Source organism: Erpetoichthys calabaricus, chromosome 7 (assembly GCF_900747795.2).
Source record: "Erpetoichthys calabaricus chromosome 7, fErpCal1.3, whole genome shotgun sequence".
Taxonomy (NCBI): Eukaryota; Metazoa; Chordata; class Cladistia; order Polypteriformes; family Polypteridae; genus Erpetoichthys; species Erpetoichthys calabaricus.
This window is the reverse complement of record NC_041400.2, coordinates 176,816,588-176,833,055: the sequence shown is the minus strand read 5'-3', so window position 1 is coordinate 176,833,055 and position 16,468 is coordinate 176,816,588. Positions and strand designations below refer to the sequence as shown.

Here is a 16,468-nt window from a genome sequence, read left to right as displayed (position 1 = left end):
ACAGGCACTCAGCAGGCTCCTATCAATTATTGAGAATCCACTACATCCATTAAACAGTGTCATCTCCAGACAGAGGAGCAGTTTCAGCGACAGACTGCTGTCACTGTCCTGCTCCACTGACAGACTGAGAAGATCATTCCTCCCCCAAACTATGCGACTCTTCAATTCCACCAGAGGGGGTAACGTTGAACATTATTCAAGTTATTGTCTGGTTTTTTTTTTACCTACATTTTTTATTACTCTTTAATTTAATATTTTTGCTGCTGGAATATGTGAATTTCCCCCTGGGATTAATAAAGTATCTATCTATCTATCTATCCTGAATTGGACTAAGTGGGCTGAGAAAATATTTGGACAGGTAGATTATTCTTTTCTTTCCATATCTGGCAAGCACACAGACAGCTGAAAACTAATGGTTAGAATAGCACAATTTTGAGCACCTCAGAAAAAAAAATGGTAACACACAGAAGCAGAAAAAATATATATATCTTCAGGTAGGAGATGGGAAGTGCATCTGAAAACTTCAAATCAACTACACATTTTCAAGACCTATCTTTTCTTTTTTTACTTTTTTTGACCGGTAACTGAAGCGAAGCACAGCATAGTAAATTGCCCATTGATTATTGTGTTCATATTCTGACTAATTAAAAGCAATTACAGACAGATACTGTATATTCAATACCAACTCAACAAATGGTTTGTTTCATATAGTTTTGGCTGTTTTATCATGCATCACAGCATTTCATTTGTTTCCTTTGCAACCAAATGGTATACTTATTGATTGAAATGAACTATGATGTAAAGTTCAAGAAAAGCTATTGGAAATTAAGTTTTTTTCCCAATTACTTATGTCCCCAGCATTGATTCACATAAAAGTATTTAATATAGGTTAAGTGTTTTGAGGTAATTCATAATATGAATCAGAACAAACAATAGAATGCTACATCAGATAGGGATCAATATTTTGACATAAGAGGCTTGGCTTACTTGAAGGGTAAGCTGCTCATCCCGGAAGGTCCACAAGCGATTCTGGGCACTTTTACAGTCTGAACTGGTTGCTTGCAACTCTGCCTGGGCTTGACAGAGCTGCTTACGACACCGCCAGTAGTTCATCAGCAGTTCATAGAGTTCATGGCCTTCCTGATGGGCAAGAGCCATGAACTGCAACAAATGGTGTTCTACATTTTCTAGCCAAGAACCAGGTTCCCACAACCTTAACTGTTCTTTAGTAAAGGCCCGACAAGACGTTTGTAAGTGAGACAGCTGAGGATAGAGGCTCTGATGCGTCTTGTCTGCTTTAACATGCTCAACAGGAATCAAACTTGCAGTATTCTCCTGTTCTGATAATGCCAGAACAGCTGGAGTTTTCTGTCTTGATCGGACCACCTCCATGGAACCTAACATAGGTCCAGGAGTAAAATTCAGATCCACCAATGATTCACAGTCGTTTTTCTCAGTCAAAGTTTTTCCAGATGCAGAGAAACACAGAGAAGGGCATATTATAGCACTATTGCTACTGACTTCGAAAACTGCTTTGGGATTTTGGCACTTTACATTCTGGGGGTGAAGATTAATTTCAGAAAATTGTACTTGTATAGCATTTGTTCTTTTTTCATCTTCTAAAAAGCTTATCTCAACATCACTGATATTCAGATGTCCACTAATAGAATCTTCATTTTTAGTGCCCCCCTGCTCACTGAACATTATATCCTGACACACAGGTTGGGTAGCAGAAGTGTTTTCCTCTCCATTCATAGTTGCAACTATTATAGAGTCTTTTAATCTATCATCTTTAATCACTGATGAAGGCATTGATGAAAGATTATTCTTTCCATCCTTGGCAGATAAACTCTCCGACTCCCCCAATGGTATGTCTGTAAACTCTTCTACATCTTGCAGATTTTTCTTAAAATTTACTTTATCCTGTGGAGACTCCTCAGCTTCATTTTGCTGAAAAGGACTCACAGTGGTACCCGAAGAGCTTGAATGTATTTCTTTATCCAGTTCTTTGGATGATTTCTTCCTTGTGTGCTAATGGGGGAAAAAAAAAGAATAGTACATGTAATCTAAAAGAATACCCAAAAAAAAAAAACAAAAAAAAAACACTACTTGGACTTGGACACTGTTAATACTATAAAACAGTTGCAGACTGGACTAAGGGACATTTTTATCAAACTATCAGGAGATCTTAGGTGGAGACACATGGAAAAATAAAATTGTAATTCAATGTCAAAGCCATACATATAGGACTGTTTTACTCCAAAGTCTTGAATGCAATGCCTCCACATCATCACCACCACCATACATTTACACCTACCTTTTTATGAGAATAAGCTTTATGCACAAAGCTTTGAATCTTTTTTTGCTTTTGACTAAAAAATGCAAAAAAAAAAAAAAAACGAAAACAGACATCTGCACTGTTAATCACAGTAACTCTGATATTAATCAATATATGAACTTAACATTTTTGCAAATTATTTCTATTTTTTTAAAACTAGAAAAAAAAAACACCAACAACAAACTTTTCATAATTCCATAAAAGGGCACTGGGGCTCTGGACGCTGTTAAGGAAAAATTACTGTGCAATGATATAGGTACACATGTCTTTAAAGTAGTACATCTGTTATAAAAAGGGTCTTCAAAGCTGCCATCATAGTGAGGATAAAAGTTGCTTTAAGCACTTTTCTTCATTGCTTTTATACTAAAATTACATATGTTTATTAGTAAAGGGCCAGTACAATATTTTAACAATTAACTATTCTACTATGGTTGGCACAGTGATAAAATGGTTAGTACTGTTACCTCACACATCTTCTAGATAGGAGTCCTGTACCTAGTCATTGAACATGCAAACTCCACAAGGACATCTTGCATCTGTGTGGGTGTGTGTGTGTGTGTGTGTAAGATCAATATAGATTCTAAACTGGCAGTGTGCGTGTGTAGTTGTGTGCACTAGTTGCACTTAATTTGCATCGTACTAGGTGCTTCAGGTATCCCCCAGGAGGCACTGGTTCCTCATGAACATCAGTTAGATTATGCAGGGTTGGGAATGTTGTGTTCTGCTGTTATTCTAATCTGATCAATGGAATACATAAAAATAAAAAAATTAAACTTTTTGATATCTAGTCAACAAAATGAAACATTTACACAACTGTATGAAATGTCCAGTATTTCCATCCATCCATTTTCCAACCTGCTGAATCCGAACACAGGGTCACGGGGGTCTGCTGGAGCCAATCCCAGCCAACACAGGGTGCAAGGCAGGAACCAATCCTGGGCAGGGCGCCAACCCACCGCAGGACACACACACACACACCTACACACCAAGCACACACTAAGGCAAATTTAGAATCGCCAATGCACCTAACCTGCATGTCTTTGGACTGTGGGAGGAAACCGGAGCACCTGGAGGAAACCCACGCAGACACGGGGAGGACCCGGAAAGCGAACCCAGGTCTCCTAACTGCGAGGCAGCAGAGCTACCACTGCATTTGTCCAACTCAACGTTCTGCTCAGGAATGTGTACAGAATGGTTTTATTTTCAAAGAAGAATTCTCACTACTGTGCAAAGTGAAAAGTAACTGCTATCATCAAAATGCAAACAAGTTTTTCACTTGGATGGTCCATAATGTTTTTGTTTATCAATACATTTCAACATTAGGCTTTTGAATTAGTGTATACAATAAGGACAATGAAACCCAGCAGTTCATAAATGAGCATTAGATTATTAAATCATTAGCTTTCAATGGTCAGTGACAAGTTGCTGTGCATATGGGTTGTTCTCAGTCACAATTACATCTAATGTGTTGTCACTTGTTAATAGACAGATATTCAGCAAAGGATAATCCACATATGATAAATCTGCTGTGAACTCTGGGAATCAGTGAATGGTAGTGTTGAAAGTAACCCAATACACTTGTTACACCACACACTCACCAGTGGCTTCAGAGTTTACCGTTTATGCAAAATCATCACTTTTGTATGCTTCACTATCACCAGCAATAGAATCTATTTTTTTATTTATATTTGCCTTTATTGTGTTTCAGTTGTATGTTTATATATCTGTCTCTTAGTAGCCTCAATAGGAAAGTCTGCAAAATCTTCTTTACTTCTGCAGCATTAATTTTTTCACCTCCTGTAGAATTTTAGGCACAGTGAATGGAAAGTGTATTTCAGGAACCACACAAAACAGTGACCCAACATTACTGTCTGCTGGAATGCAATAAAACTACACGGATCTAAGCTCAGTGCACTGCACACAAAAACCATTAGTACAATGGTCTAGGCAATATATACTTAAATTCATATTGTGATTATTAGGAATAAAACTATATTATATATTTCAATACATTCTCAAAACACCCACTCCTCCACTGTTCGTCCATGCACATTCTATGCATTGGAACATTATACATTTTATGGAAATTTGCTTAGCAGGGACTCGTTTTGTCAGGGAAACATTGCATGTGTCAGAATGACCTTCCCATATGCGGAAATATATTTTATCTTTAGGTGCTGTACTGCTTGAACTGTTATCCTGGGAAAGTCAAACCATTTACAAACAGCAACACTAACTCAGTCTGTTTTACATGCTTCCTCGTCTGAGCCATGCTCAGTTTTTTTCTTGCTCAATACTGTGTGGTTACAAGAGCAGAGTCTACGAAGACACAGTTAGAAAGAGCTCCAAAGATTGCCTGGATTTTTTTTAACATTTAGCATAAGTTGCTGAAATTTAAATAAAAGTGGTGAACATTACAGTATTAGATTTTGCATATTGAGTTTTATTATATTGCCAAGCCCTATTAGCATAGCAATGTCCTACTGAAATGACCACAATAGGCACTGGGAGCATTTTTACAAATAAAAAAACAAAACAAAAAAAAAACAGTACCTAAACATAATTCCTAAAACATTTAACAGGTTGACATTTACCACACAATAAAATTGAAAAAAATGTTATAGCTTTTAATTTAATTTAAGCACATTGAAATACATAAACATATAAAGCCACAATGGCCCATAATATTTGTATTTCTGCTAATTAAGCTAGAGACAAACATGCCTTTCTGCTACTTATACTAGACCAATATTGACAACAATTTTGGCAGCTTTACCTTTAAAGGTTAAAGTAAAATTTAAAACACTTTTGAAAATTTTAAACATTTAAAATTTTATGGACAATGCACTATAAAACAAAGTATTTAAAATTTAACTAGCAGTGCTACCTATCCAACACAGGTTGAAATCTAAGTAATCAATGCAGACCTCAGTGTTAACGTTTACAATCTTAATTCATGTTCTCAAACTTCTACACTTTTATCTCTGGTATCCTTGTTAGGATTAGGGCTGATTTAACATAAAAAGCATTACATGGTTTAAGCTTCCGTGGCAAACCCTAGGTTAATGCATATATTCCAGAAAGAACATGTCGGTCTACATAAAATAGTGGGCTGAAATATGACTACAGAAGAAAACTCAAAACTCTTCTAAACAAGACAGTTCCATTAAAAGTCAATTATTTTTTCAATACAACATCTACTTTTTTTTTAATATTGAAAACATTCATAATTATGCTTTTCTGTCCATTTTTTAAAATCTATTTTTGTAAACTGCCTTGCAAGTGGCTTCAAAAAGGCTGAAAAATGTTTTGAACATTAAAAAAGTAAAACTAGAAAAGCAAGTTTTAAAAATTCTTACAGCATACCCGTTTGCCTTACCTGGGATTTTCCACTCTGTTTACTCTTCTGTTTCTTTGATCTTACAGCCTCAGCCATTTTTTCAGGGTTCACAGATGTATTTTCTTTATGACTTTCAGATGAATTTCTTTAAAGTTATCTGATGTTTTTTCTGCTGTGCTTTGTCTCTTAATTTACAGCTATCAACAATAAACATTTTTTTCCTACCAGGTTTGATGGCAGTGCAGGCAGTTAAGCCTGGTCCTACTGATGGACCTATATGTGCTTTGCAGTCATTTTTCTGCCAGGTACAACATCATCCTGCATCTTTGAGAATGTTACCTTCTTCATGCTATGTCTCTTACTGTGCAAGATTGGCATCTGAGAAACAATCTGTTTATACTGCTTGTAGTCCAGCATTTGATCTTGTCAGCGTGGCAACTCTTTCAGAAGTGGTGGACATGGATTACACTTCTTTGCTGATTACTTGTCTTTCTTGAACTCCATACAGACATGGTGATTCAGCAGAGGCACTTCTTTGTTTTCTTGGCTATTTCACAACAAAACAATACAAAAGCAGTTTATATTGTATATACATGTTGATTAAACTCATATGCAATTGTCAAAAACATACTGATTAAGTACAAAGCATTAACATAATAAACAGCATTTTTTACTTGATATGATTAGAAAAAACTGCAATTTTTTAAAATAACTGCACTTTTTAGGAAATAGTTAAAATCAAACTTTTCCCAATCACTATGTAAACTATAAAACTTCTTTGATATACTAATTGATATATGAAGTGCACACAATACATAAGAAAGCACTGCTTGGAAATGCCTGATTTGTGCAGATTATTATACATTGAGAGTTGATTAAATAAGAAAGTCTATGAACAGGGAACAATACCCTTTAAGAAAAAACACCCGGTAAGGCTGGGCAGAAACTGATGGTGTATCACTGATAACAACTGACACACTAAAGGCAAAAGTATTCATCCAAATATTTGTAGTAGACTAAACTCAAACAATTATAACATGTTTAATTTGTACAAAGGTAACAGATCTCATTTCCCAATAAGCTATAGTTCAGTGCAAAGTTCAAGCTGGTTTCTGTTACAGAATTATTGTGCAAAAAAGCAGGAATTGAACAGTAACTAAGAGAAGTTTTGAGGAAAGGAAGAACACCAACTCTGTTGTCAAGAAGGCACAACAATGCCTTTTTCTTCCACGAAGACTGAAGCAAATCAACTTGCCACAACCTACTCTTACCACCTTTTACAGAGGAACTGTGGAGAGTGTCCTGACAAAATGTATCACTGTGTAGTTTGGGAACAGCAAATCCCATGAGTGCAACATTATGCAGCACGTAGTGAGGACAGCCAAGAGGATCATACAGGTTTTCTTCTCCTTGATCCAGGACATTTTTCAGACACACTGTATGCATAAAGCCTCTGCCATTGAGGAAGACATCTCATCTCTCACACATCACACATACGGTCTGACCTACTGCCGTCAGGTAGAAGATACTGCAACATTAGGACCAGCACTGCCAGGTCCTATAACAGCTTCTTTACCCAAGCTGTCAGACTTCTGAACTCCACATGTCCCGCAGTACCATATTCCTATAAAATTCCTCCAATTATATACTGTCACTTAACACTCTGCACTTTACTATGGATATTGAGCACTGTTCGAGCTGTATAGTCCTGCAGCTTTTGTTGTGTTACATTGTATTGTTGTGCTGGTTTTGGTAATGCTATAGTGTATATTAAATGTCTTTTGTTTTGCCTATGCATTGGGACTGCAAATGGATGAATGAACATAAAAGCTGAGTTGAAGAAGGAAGTGTTGAATTAACATAGTAATACTTGCCGATTATAATGTCAGAGTGACAACATTTTGCACAGTGATTAGTCTAGGAGGGCCAGACATGATTCTCGAATGAGAACACACGCCTGGAGACACCTGGGGGCAACCCAAAATTTTGTTGTGAATAGAAGCAAAATCTGCCATTAAACAGGCTCCACCAACACAGTTTCTACCTGAAAACCCACCCCAATTTCCTCCAGCCTGTGCACTTTAAACGACCGTGTTTCATGGCAAGAGTAAAAGGAATTGAACAAAAGACTTGACGTTGAGAGAAAATAAAAAGCTAAAATTGCCGTTATCAATTCAGGAGCTCAGTAGCACAATTCAACTTAATTATTAATTTATACATTGTAAGGACACAGAAACACAGAATATTTAGCCCCACGGATCTGAGAAGTGCTTCTGTCTGCTACAATAGCTTTCTGTCATTTTAACTATTTCATCTATATTTGGCAAATCAACAACAGAGTTTAGATAAGCATTGTGATCCATGGATATACAACATGTTAAAATGCAGCAGCTGTATTATGGTATGGCATGTTTGCATTTCTAATTAGACAGTAATGTTATTTAGTTACTAGTTTAAATGTGTCTTCTCTGTAGGTATGCAGGAGTTGTATCAGTGGCGTTAGGTAAATTTATTGATTCATGTGTTTTGCAAATCAACCAAATCTGTATGTCATTAGGAGGAAAATAAATGCAGACAGAGAGCAAGCCTGTCTTCTGGAGCCATGAGACATCAGGGCTCACACATCCTACCCACCTACCTATCCATCCATCCATCCATCCAGGTCTAACACAGTATCTATTTGCATTTGCTAGCCAGCCTCACCTGCATGCCTTTGGGAGGAAAACCAAAGAAACAACATGCACACTCATAATTTGCAAATGTCCCAAAGACACTGTAAGGTCATGTCCCCTTGAGCTGTGAGGCAGCACAACTATTTAAAATTGGTATTTATAAAAACAGCATTAGCATTACTCAGAATCATTCCAGATATATATGGCATAGTAAAAGTTCAAGTTTATTGTTGTATTTACACAGTACAGTGAAACTGTTACATTCATGAGGCAGTCTTATGACAAGAATGCAGTCCCAACAGCAGTCAATCAATACAAGCAAAGTCAGTGAATATTGGATCATACATTAAATGCAGTTTAATTTACTCTTCTTAGCTGTCATCTTATTAGTCATGTTTCTGAGCAATATTAAACAAACAATAAAATGCAAAATAGAAAGACAGCACTTCATTTGTCTCCAGGGGATTTGACTTTGTACAGAAGCTTAATGAATAAATAAATATTACATATAATAAAATATTTACAAAAATGTGTACTGTGCATCTTTTCATGACACAACACTGAAAATATGACACTTTGATACAATGTAAAGTAGTCAGTGTACAGCTTGTATAACAGTGTAAATTTGCTGTCCCTTTAAAATAACTCAACAGACAGCCATTATTGTCTAAACCGCTAGCAACAAAAGTGAGTACACCCCTAAGTGAAAAATGTTCAAATTGTGCCCAATTAGCCATTTTTCTTCCTCGGTGTCATGTGACTCATTAGTGTTACAAGGTCTCGGGTGTGAATGGGGAGCAGGTGTGTTAAATTTGGTGTTATCGCTCTCACACTCTCTCATACTGGTCACTGGAAGTTCAACATGGCACCTCATGGCAAAGAACTCTCCAAGGATCTGAAAAAAAGAATTGTTGCTCTACATAAAGATGGCCTAGGCTATAAGAAGATTGCCAACACCCTGAAACTGAGCTGTAGCATGGTGGCCAAGACCATACAGCGGTTTAACAGGACAGGTTCCACTCAGAACAGGCCTCGCCATGGTCAACCAAAGAAGTTCAGTGCACATGCTCGGCGTCATATCCAGAGTGTCTTTTGAAAATAGATGTACGAGTGCTGCCAGCATTGCTGCAGAGGTTGAAGGGGTGGGGGGGTCACCTTGTCAGTGCTCAGACCATACGCCGCACACTGCATCAAATTGGTCTGCATGGCTGTCGTCCCAGAAGGAAGCCTCTTCTAAAGATGATGCACAAGAAAGCCCGCAAACAGTTTGCTGAAGACAAGCAGACTAAGGACATGAATTACTGGAAACATGTCCTGTGGTCTGATGAGACCAAGATAAACTTATTTGGTTCAGATGGTGTCAAGCGTGTGTGGCGGCAACCAGGTGAGGAGTACAAAGACAAGTGTGTCTTGCCTACAGTCAAGCATGGTGGTGGGAGTGTCATGGTTTGGGGCTGCATGAGTGCTGCCGGCACTGGGGAGCTACAGTTCATTGAGGGAACCATGAATGCCAACATGTACTGTGACATACTGAAGCAGAGCATGATCCCCTCCCTAGGCCGCAGGGCAGTATTACAACATGATAACGACTCCAAACACACCTCCAAGTTGACCACTGCCTTGCTAAAGAAACAGAGAGTAAAGGTGCTAGACTGACCAAGCATATCTCCAGACCTAAACCCTATTGAGCATCTGTGGGGCATCCTCAAACGGAAAGTGGAGGAGCGCAAGCTCTCTAACATCCACCAGCTCCGTGATGTCATCATGGAGGAGTGGAAGAGGATTCCAGTGGCAACCTTTGAAGCTCTAGTGAACTCCATGCCCAAGAGAGTTAAAGCAGTGCTGGAAAATAATGGTGGCCACAAAAAATATTGACACTTTGGGGACAATTTGGATATTTTTCACTTAGGGGTGTACTCACTTTTGTTGCCAGCAGTTTAGACATTAATGGATGTGTGTTGACTTATTTTGAGGGGACAGCATATTTACAATGTTATACAAGCTGTACACTGATTACTTTACATTGTATCAAAGTGTCATATCTTCAGTGTTGTCCCATGAAAAGATATAATAAAATATTTACAAAAATGTGAGGGCTGTACTCACTTTTGTGAGATACTGTATATGACAAACAACAAACCCCCTTCTAAATATATACCAGAATGACTTAAAAGAAAGACAATTTCTGACTTGCCTAAACATAATAAGAGTAGTTACAGTGAGGCATTATATAGCAGTATTGTCATAAATTCAGTACATAGAGATAAGTAAACTGCTTAGCATTTGTACCTTATAAGAATTTACACACACAAGTAATGCTTTTTGAAGTATCCTAAACAATTTCTTTCTTTAGTGGATTGGCAAACATAGAGATTGAACAAATTTTTTTATTTTACTTTACACGTAACATGCTTTTTTTCTCATTAGAGAATACAACTTTTTCAGTCGATAAATGAGATTTGGCTTACTCAGTGGTTCAAAGATAATGAACTGATTAAGTTGCAGTGATAATTTAAGGGTATTGACCAAATATCCAAGAGTTTGTTTTAAAGACCTCCTTTGCCCTCTTCAATTTTGCTTTTGAGCCAGGGAGGCTATCACATCGCAACTACATCAAGGGTAAAACACACTCGGCCACAAAAGTTTTGGGATATGTGAAGAAAACTGAAAAAAAGCCCATGGTGAAACTGAAATAATTTGCAAGCAACACACAAAAGTGATTTGGCTGAAACCAGGTCCCTAGACGTTTGAGCCCATGATGCTTACTGGTGTGCTTTTCAGACAATCATGAATGATTAGGTCAATTTAATTTCTAATTAGTTCACATCTTGGTGGTCAGGATTAGAGTTCTGCACAGATTTAAAAATGTAATGCATTAAATAAAATACAACCTATATGAACACATATAGTATATCTTTATTTACTTTTGTTCATAGATTCATAAACCTAAAACTCTCTTGTCATTCTACTTTATGGATCCACATTTTAGTATGCCTAAGTAAGATATGTCCCCCCTGACAACACAATAGTGGAAAATAAAAATTTAATAGAAGTCCTGGAGAACTTAAACCACTACCAACTCTCTGTCCTTCAGAAAAGTCAAATTATTGCACTCCTATGCCCCACAGTTAGTTACAGTTTCTGAATTTGACTACCATGTTATTCAGATTTTGCTGATTTGTGATCATGAATTTTATTTTCTGTATAGTGCAATTTCTACTATGATAACTTGTTTTTAATGTCCGTGACACTTAATAGTTACATAACATATAATACACAAACACATGTAATCATTTTATGGCCATGGGGGCTGAGCCTAACATGGCAGCCCTGGATGGAAGGCAGTAAACATCTGTAGACCTGCTTAGGTCTATCATAGAGTCCACTAATACATGTATAACCACACTTGCACTCTGTAAGGGTCAATTTTGGAAGTGCTAGACAACCTAACCAACATGTATTTGACTGTCTTTAATGCCTTTACTAGTCAGATTCATTGAGTCAATATTGTCACATGTAAAGAGTACAGTAAAATTTTTACTTGCGTGTGCTAATCAATATGTAGTCTTGCAGAGCCAGATGTGCAATATTTATGTCTGGAGACAACCATGAGTGAATATTGCTTAAAAGTGTGTGGGAACAATTAAACAGTCACAGAGTGTCATATGTCAAAACCAATGCAGCACCTCATGAAGGTGGTGTTAAAAGTAAGTGCAGTGATTTTGAATTACAAAGAGCTGCTCTGACAGAAAGCAAGCTTCTGATTATGATAAACTGTCTACCGCTGAAAAGTTTTGATTAATCAGAATTCTAGTAAACATATAAATACGTATTAATGAGCGTGGAGAGCAGGTTACATGTGCTAAAAATAAACAAGTTTTATCAAGGGAAAAACCTATCTGTAAAATCAGATTATTCATTGTCATTCAAAGACATCAAGAGACTAGTGGTTAAAAGTTAACAATATGTTGTCATAAGTGCTGTGTATGCTCCCTGTTGTTCAGTTACGGCTACTGGTGGAATTCCGTTGTAATGTAAATCATGGGACCATAAAAATATTTTGTTTATAATAATAGAAATTTTGTTAAAACAAATATGGAAAAATATGTATACTATTGTATTGGGCATCTGTAATGGCAGCAGCACAAGGGCATCTCCGTAGCTGCTGTGCTGTGTCTGTTAAACATTAAACCAAGGGCACAGTAAATAATCGTCCTCTGCAGGATCAAGTTTACTGCGTAACATGATTATTGCATGATGTTTAGAACACATAGCACCAGGCTTTAACCTGCTCTTCCTCACACTCTCCTGGTCTGCTACAGAGGTGAGTCTAAGCCGCAGGTTTTCTTCCTCACACTCTCCTGGTCTGCTACAGAGGTGATTCTGAGCCGCAGGTTTTCTTCTAATGTGAAGATGAGAGATAAAGCTGGACAACTGCCGTGTCCTGTCTTGTGTACTTGAACTTGAGAAGTGCTATGAAACGTGGTAAAAAACACACAACAATCTCACACGACTCAGCTACCCACATGGACGCTCAGTGGAGCACTGACTCAGAGTTCAGATATACCTGTATTATGTCACGCCTACACTGTTGCCAAGACTGACCAAGACTGGAAGTTTTGCTACAGACTGTCACTTTCTTTTGGTCTAAAAAGAAAGAGACCGTCTGTTGCAGGGATCCTGAGACTTGGCGAAAATGTAGGCATTAAGTATTTTTTGTATTGCATTATTATCTTCGGTGGCCATTTTTGATTGAGAAAATATTACTGCAATTTACATCTTGTTAAAACAAAATCTGTTAAACATGATATTGTATGAACATTTGTCTGGGCCAACAAAAAGTATTCATTATTCTGAAAATTTTGTTACTTCGGTATTCGCTATAACAGGATTTGCCCTGTATCATTTTGGAGTCGATGCAAGGTTAAAGAATTGGAAGCAATGTTGTAGCGGTCAGGAGCCGCTAAGATTCACACCGCCAACGAAGACGGTGATTTATTTATTTTAAAAGCAGAGATCCCAGGAACGTCCCCAGCCTTGGATCGACCCACACACTCTCACCACAGAGACAAATAAGCACACTGGGAATGACAAACAATTATAAATATAATGACATGAATTGAGAAATGAAAACAGTAATACCACCCCTGACCCCTTCGGCGATATTACACATACACAAAATAAACACAAACACCACACAGCCAAGTCCATATATAAGAAACAGGTTGAAAGATGAATAGTGACCAAGTTAAGTCCAGCGAATCTGTAAGTTGCAATGGAGAAGGGAAAATACAGTCCTACAGGTATTTACTGATGAGGTTGATGGTTGATGGTTGATTCGGGAGCGCTCCACTGTTCCGAAAAATCCAATAATCCAATACAGCTGTCAGTGAACAAGTAGACAGACAATCCAGTCCCCAACAAACGAATACAGTCCAAGACAAAAATGATCACAGTTCAAATAACAGCAGGAGAGACGACAAATAACCGCAACAATACAAACCAAAAACAAAAAACTTTTCCTCTCTTTGCCCTCTGCCCTCCTTTTATCTGCCTGTGGCTACCTTTGACCCCAGCAGCCCCAGCAGGGACTGCTGGGAGATGCAGTTTTTAAGTAGCACTGCTACAATCCCCACCCCCAGGCCGTGGTGTACGGCCGAACCAAGGCTTGAGATTGGAGATGTTTACCGTGTCTATTTTTTTAGTCCCTGGCAATCCCCACTCTATTGCGTAGGTCACAGGTCCCTTCTTTTGGACAACCGTAGCAGGGCCGAACCACTTAGGAGCCAGTTTAGCAGTGAATTTCTCAGAGGCTTTGGAGAGGGGATGAGTCCTGATCCAGACTTTCTCCCCAACCGAGAATTGCACAAGCTTATGTCTCTGGTTGTACGATTGAGATTGTCTGGACTGGGACTTCACCATCCTCTCCTTTACCTGTTGTGTGATGTGTTGGATACTTTGCAGGTGATTGTGTAGTGATGTGTCTGGTTTAGGTGGGTTGAGTTCAATAATCCTTTCCAGAGGACCGTTTATCTGTCTGCCTAAAGCTAACAACACAGGGGTTTCACCTGTAACCTCGTGCACCGCCGTGTTCAATGCGAACCGCAGCTCAGGCAGCCACTTTGTCCAATCCTGATGGTGGTCTCCGACGAAGGATGCTATCATGGTCTTCAGGGTCCGATTCACCCGCTCAGTGCGATTTGATTGGGGATGGTATGCTGTAGTTTTCAGGTGAACCACCCCCCATTGTTTCCACAACTCTTTGGCCTCTGAGCCGGTAAATTGCGGGCCCCGATCTGTGATGATGTTCTTCGGCACCCCCCATCGGGTAAATATCTCATCCTTCAGGGTGGAACATATCTTCTTGGCGGTGGCATTAGCCAAAGGGAATAGCTCCACCCAGCGAGTAAAATAGTCCACAACCACCATCAGGTAGGTCTTCCGGTCCTTGCTAGAAGGAAATGGTCCCATTAGGTCCACGCCTAGGCTTTCCCCCGGGGTGGTGACGGTTACTGGCTGAAGCTGTCCTGAGGGGAGACCAGGTGGGGTTTTGTATTGCTGACAGGTGGTACAAGTCTGGACATGGGACCAGACGTCTTTGCGTACAGTCGGCCACCATGCCACCTCCAAGATTTTAAACAGTGTTTTAGTACGTCCAAGGTGACCACCGATCGGGCTATCATGATAATACTGTAGGAACTTGGGCACATATGTCTCGGGCACTACCAACTGATAATGGTAACCCCGATCTTTTGTTGGAACGCAGCGATAGAGTGCCCCTTGAAGTTCCCTATAATGTATGCGGTCAGGCCTCCCCCCCGAGCCCTCTCTCAACCCCTGACATACAGGACTGGCTGCTTGAGATTGAACGATTTCCTGCATGTTCAGGGGAAGATCAGGCCAAGGGTTAGAGACCGATACCGCACATACCACTGGCGCGGGCTCGTGAACCCGTGATAAGGCATCGGGCACAACGTTAGCACAACCCTTCCGATAGCACACCCTGAACGTGAACTGTTGGAGGCGCAATACCCACCTTGTTAGCCTAGACGTGGTCTTCGGGCAATTGAATGCCCAGGTCAGAGCCCTATGGTCAGTGTAGACTTCAAACGATGTTCCCTCCAGGAAGTGCCGCCACTTTTCCACGGCCCACACGACAGCGAGGCATTCCTTCTCGGTGGTGGAATAATTATACTCGGCGCCCTTTAGTGACCGAGAAGCATAGGCCACCACTCTTTCCTCTCCTTGGCTAGTTTGGCATAGAACGGCACCGAGCCCGAGGTCACTTGCGTCAGTGTGGACCTGAAAGGTTAATGACGGATCAGGCTGTGCCAGGACTGGTGGCAATATCAGGGCCTGTTTGAGTCTTTCAAAAGAGTCCTGGCACGTTGGTGACCACTCCCAGGGGGATCCTTTCCTCAGCAACTGGAACAAAGGGGCAGCGATGTCGGCAAACCCATGCACAAATTTGTGGAACCACCCAGCCATCCCCAGGAAGCGCTGGAGACTTTTTACCTCCTGGGGCGCTGGGTAGTCCAAGATGGACTTAATTTTCTTCGGGTCCACTCGGACTCCGTCTGCTGACACCACATGGCCGAGGAAGTTCAGATGGTCTTGCTGAAATCTACACTTCTTGATGTTAAGGGTGAGATGAGCCTTATGCAGTTTCTGGAAGATGTGGTCGAGGTCCTTAAGATGTTGTTGGACAGATGGGGAGAATACAATGATGTCATCAATAAAAACAAAACAGGTCTTCCCAATGAGTCCCCGGAGTACCTGCTCCATTAGCCGTTGGAATGACGCCCCAGCGTTTTTCAGTCCAAAGGGCATCACCCGAAACTGGAACAACCCCTCCGGGGTGATGACGGCTGTCTTTTCCATGCTACTCTTCCCCATCCTCACCTGCCAATACCCTTACTTCAAATCAAGGGAGCTGAACACTGCTGCCCCATGCAAAGACTCCAAGATGTCATGAATGAGTGGCATGGGGTAAGCGTCATCCAAGGTCTTCTTGTTCAGCTCCCGATAGTCCACACAGAATCGGTAGGTCCCGTCGGCCTTCTGAACGAGTACCGTGGGGCTAGCCCATGGCGAGGTGGAAGGCTCGATGACCCCCTC

At 39.9% G+C, this 16,468-nt stretch overlaps 1 protein-coding gene across 2 annotated transcripts in view; it reads right to left on the bottom strand.

The window, feature by feature from the left end:
* epg5 (ectopic P-granules autophagy protein 5 homolog (C. elegans)) overlaps nucleotides 1-16,468 on the bottom strand; it is a 124,358-nt gene that overhangs the window by 100,916 nt on the left and 6,974 nt on the right. Inside the window, exons 1-3 of one of the 2 annotated variants that reach the window (XM_051930026.1) lie at nucleotides 6,588-6,656; nucleotides 5,718-6,225; nucleotides 988-2,031 (exon numbers count right to left, since the gene is read on the bottom strand). In XM_051930026.1, coding sequence (XP_051785986.1) covers nucleotides 988-2,031; nucleotides 5,718-5,774 — 1,101 coding nt within the window. In that variant the 5' untranslated portion in view covers nucleotides 5,775-6,225; nucleotides 6,588-6,656. Of the gene's footprint in view, nucleotides 1-987; nucleotides 2,032-5,717; nucleotides 6,226-6,587; nucleotides 6,657-16,468 lie in introns of those variants that run through there. The other variant, XM_028805745.2, reaches the window with a different exon arrangement.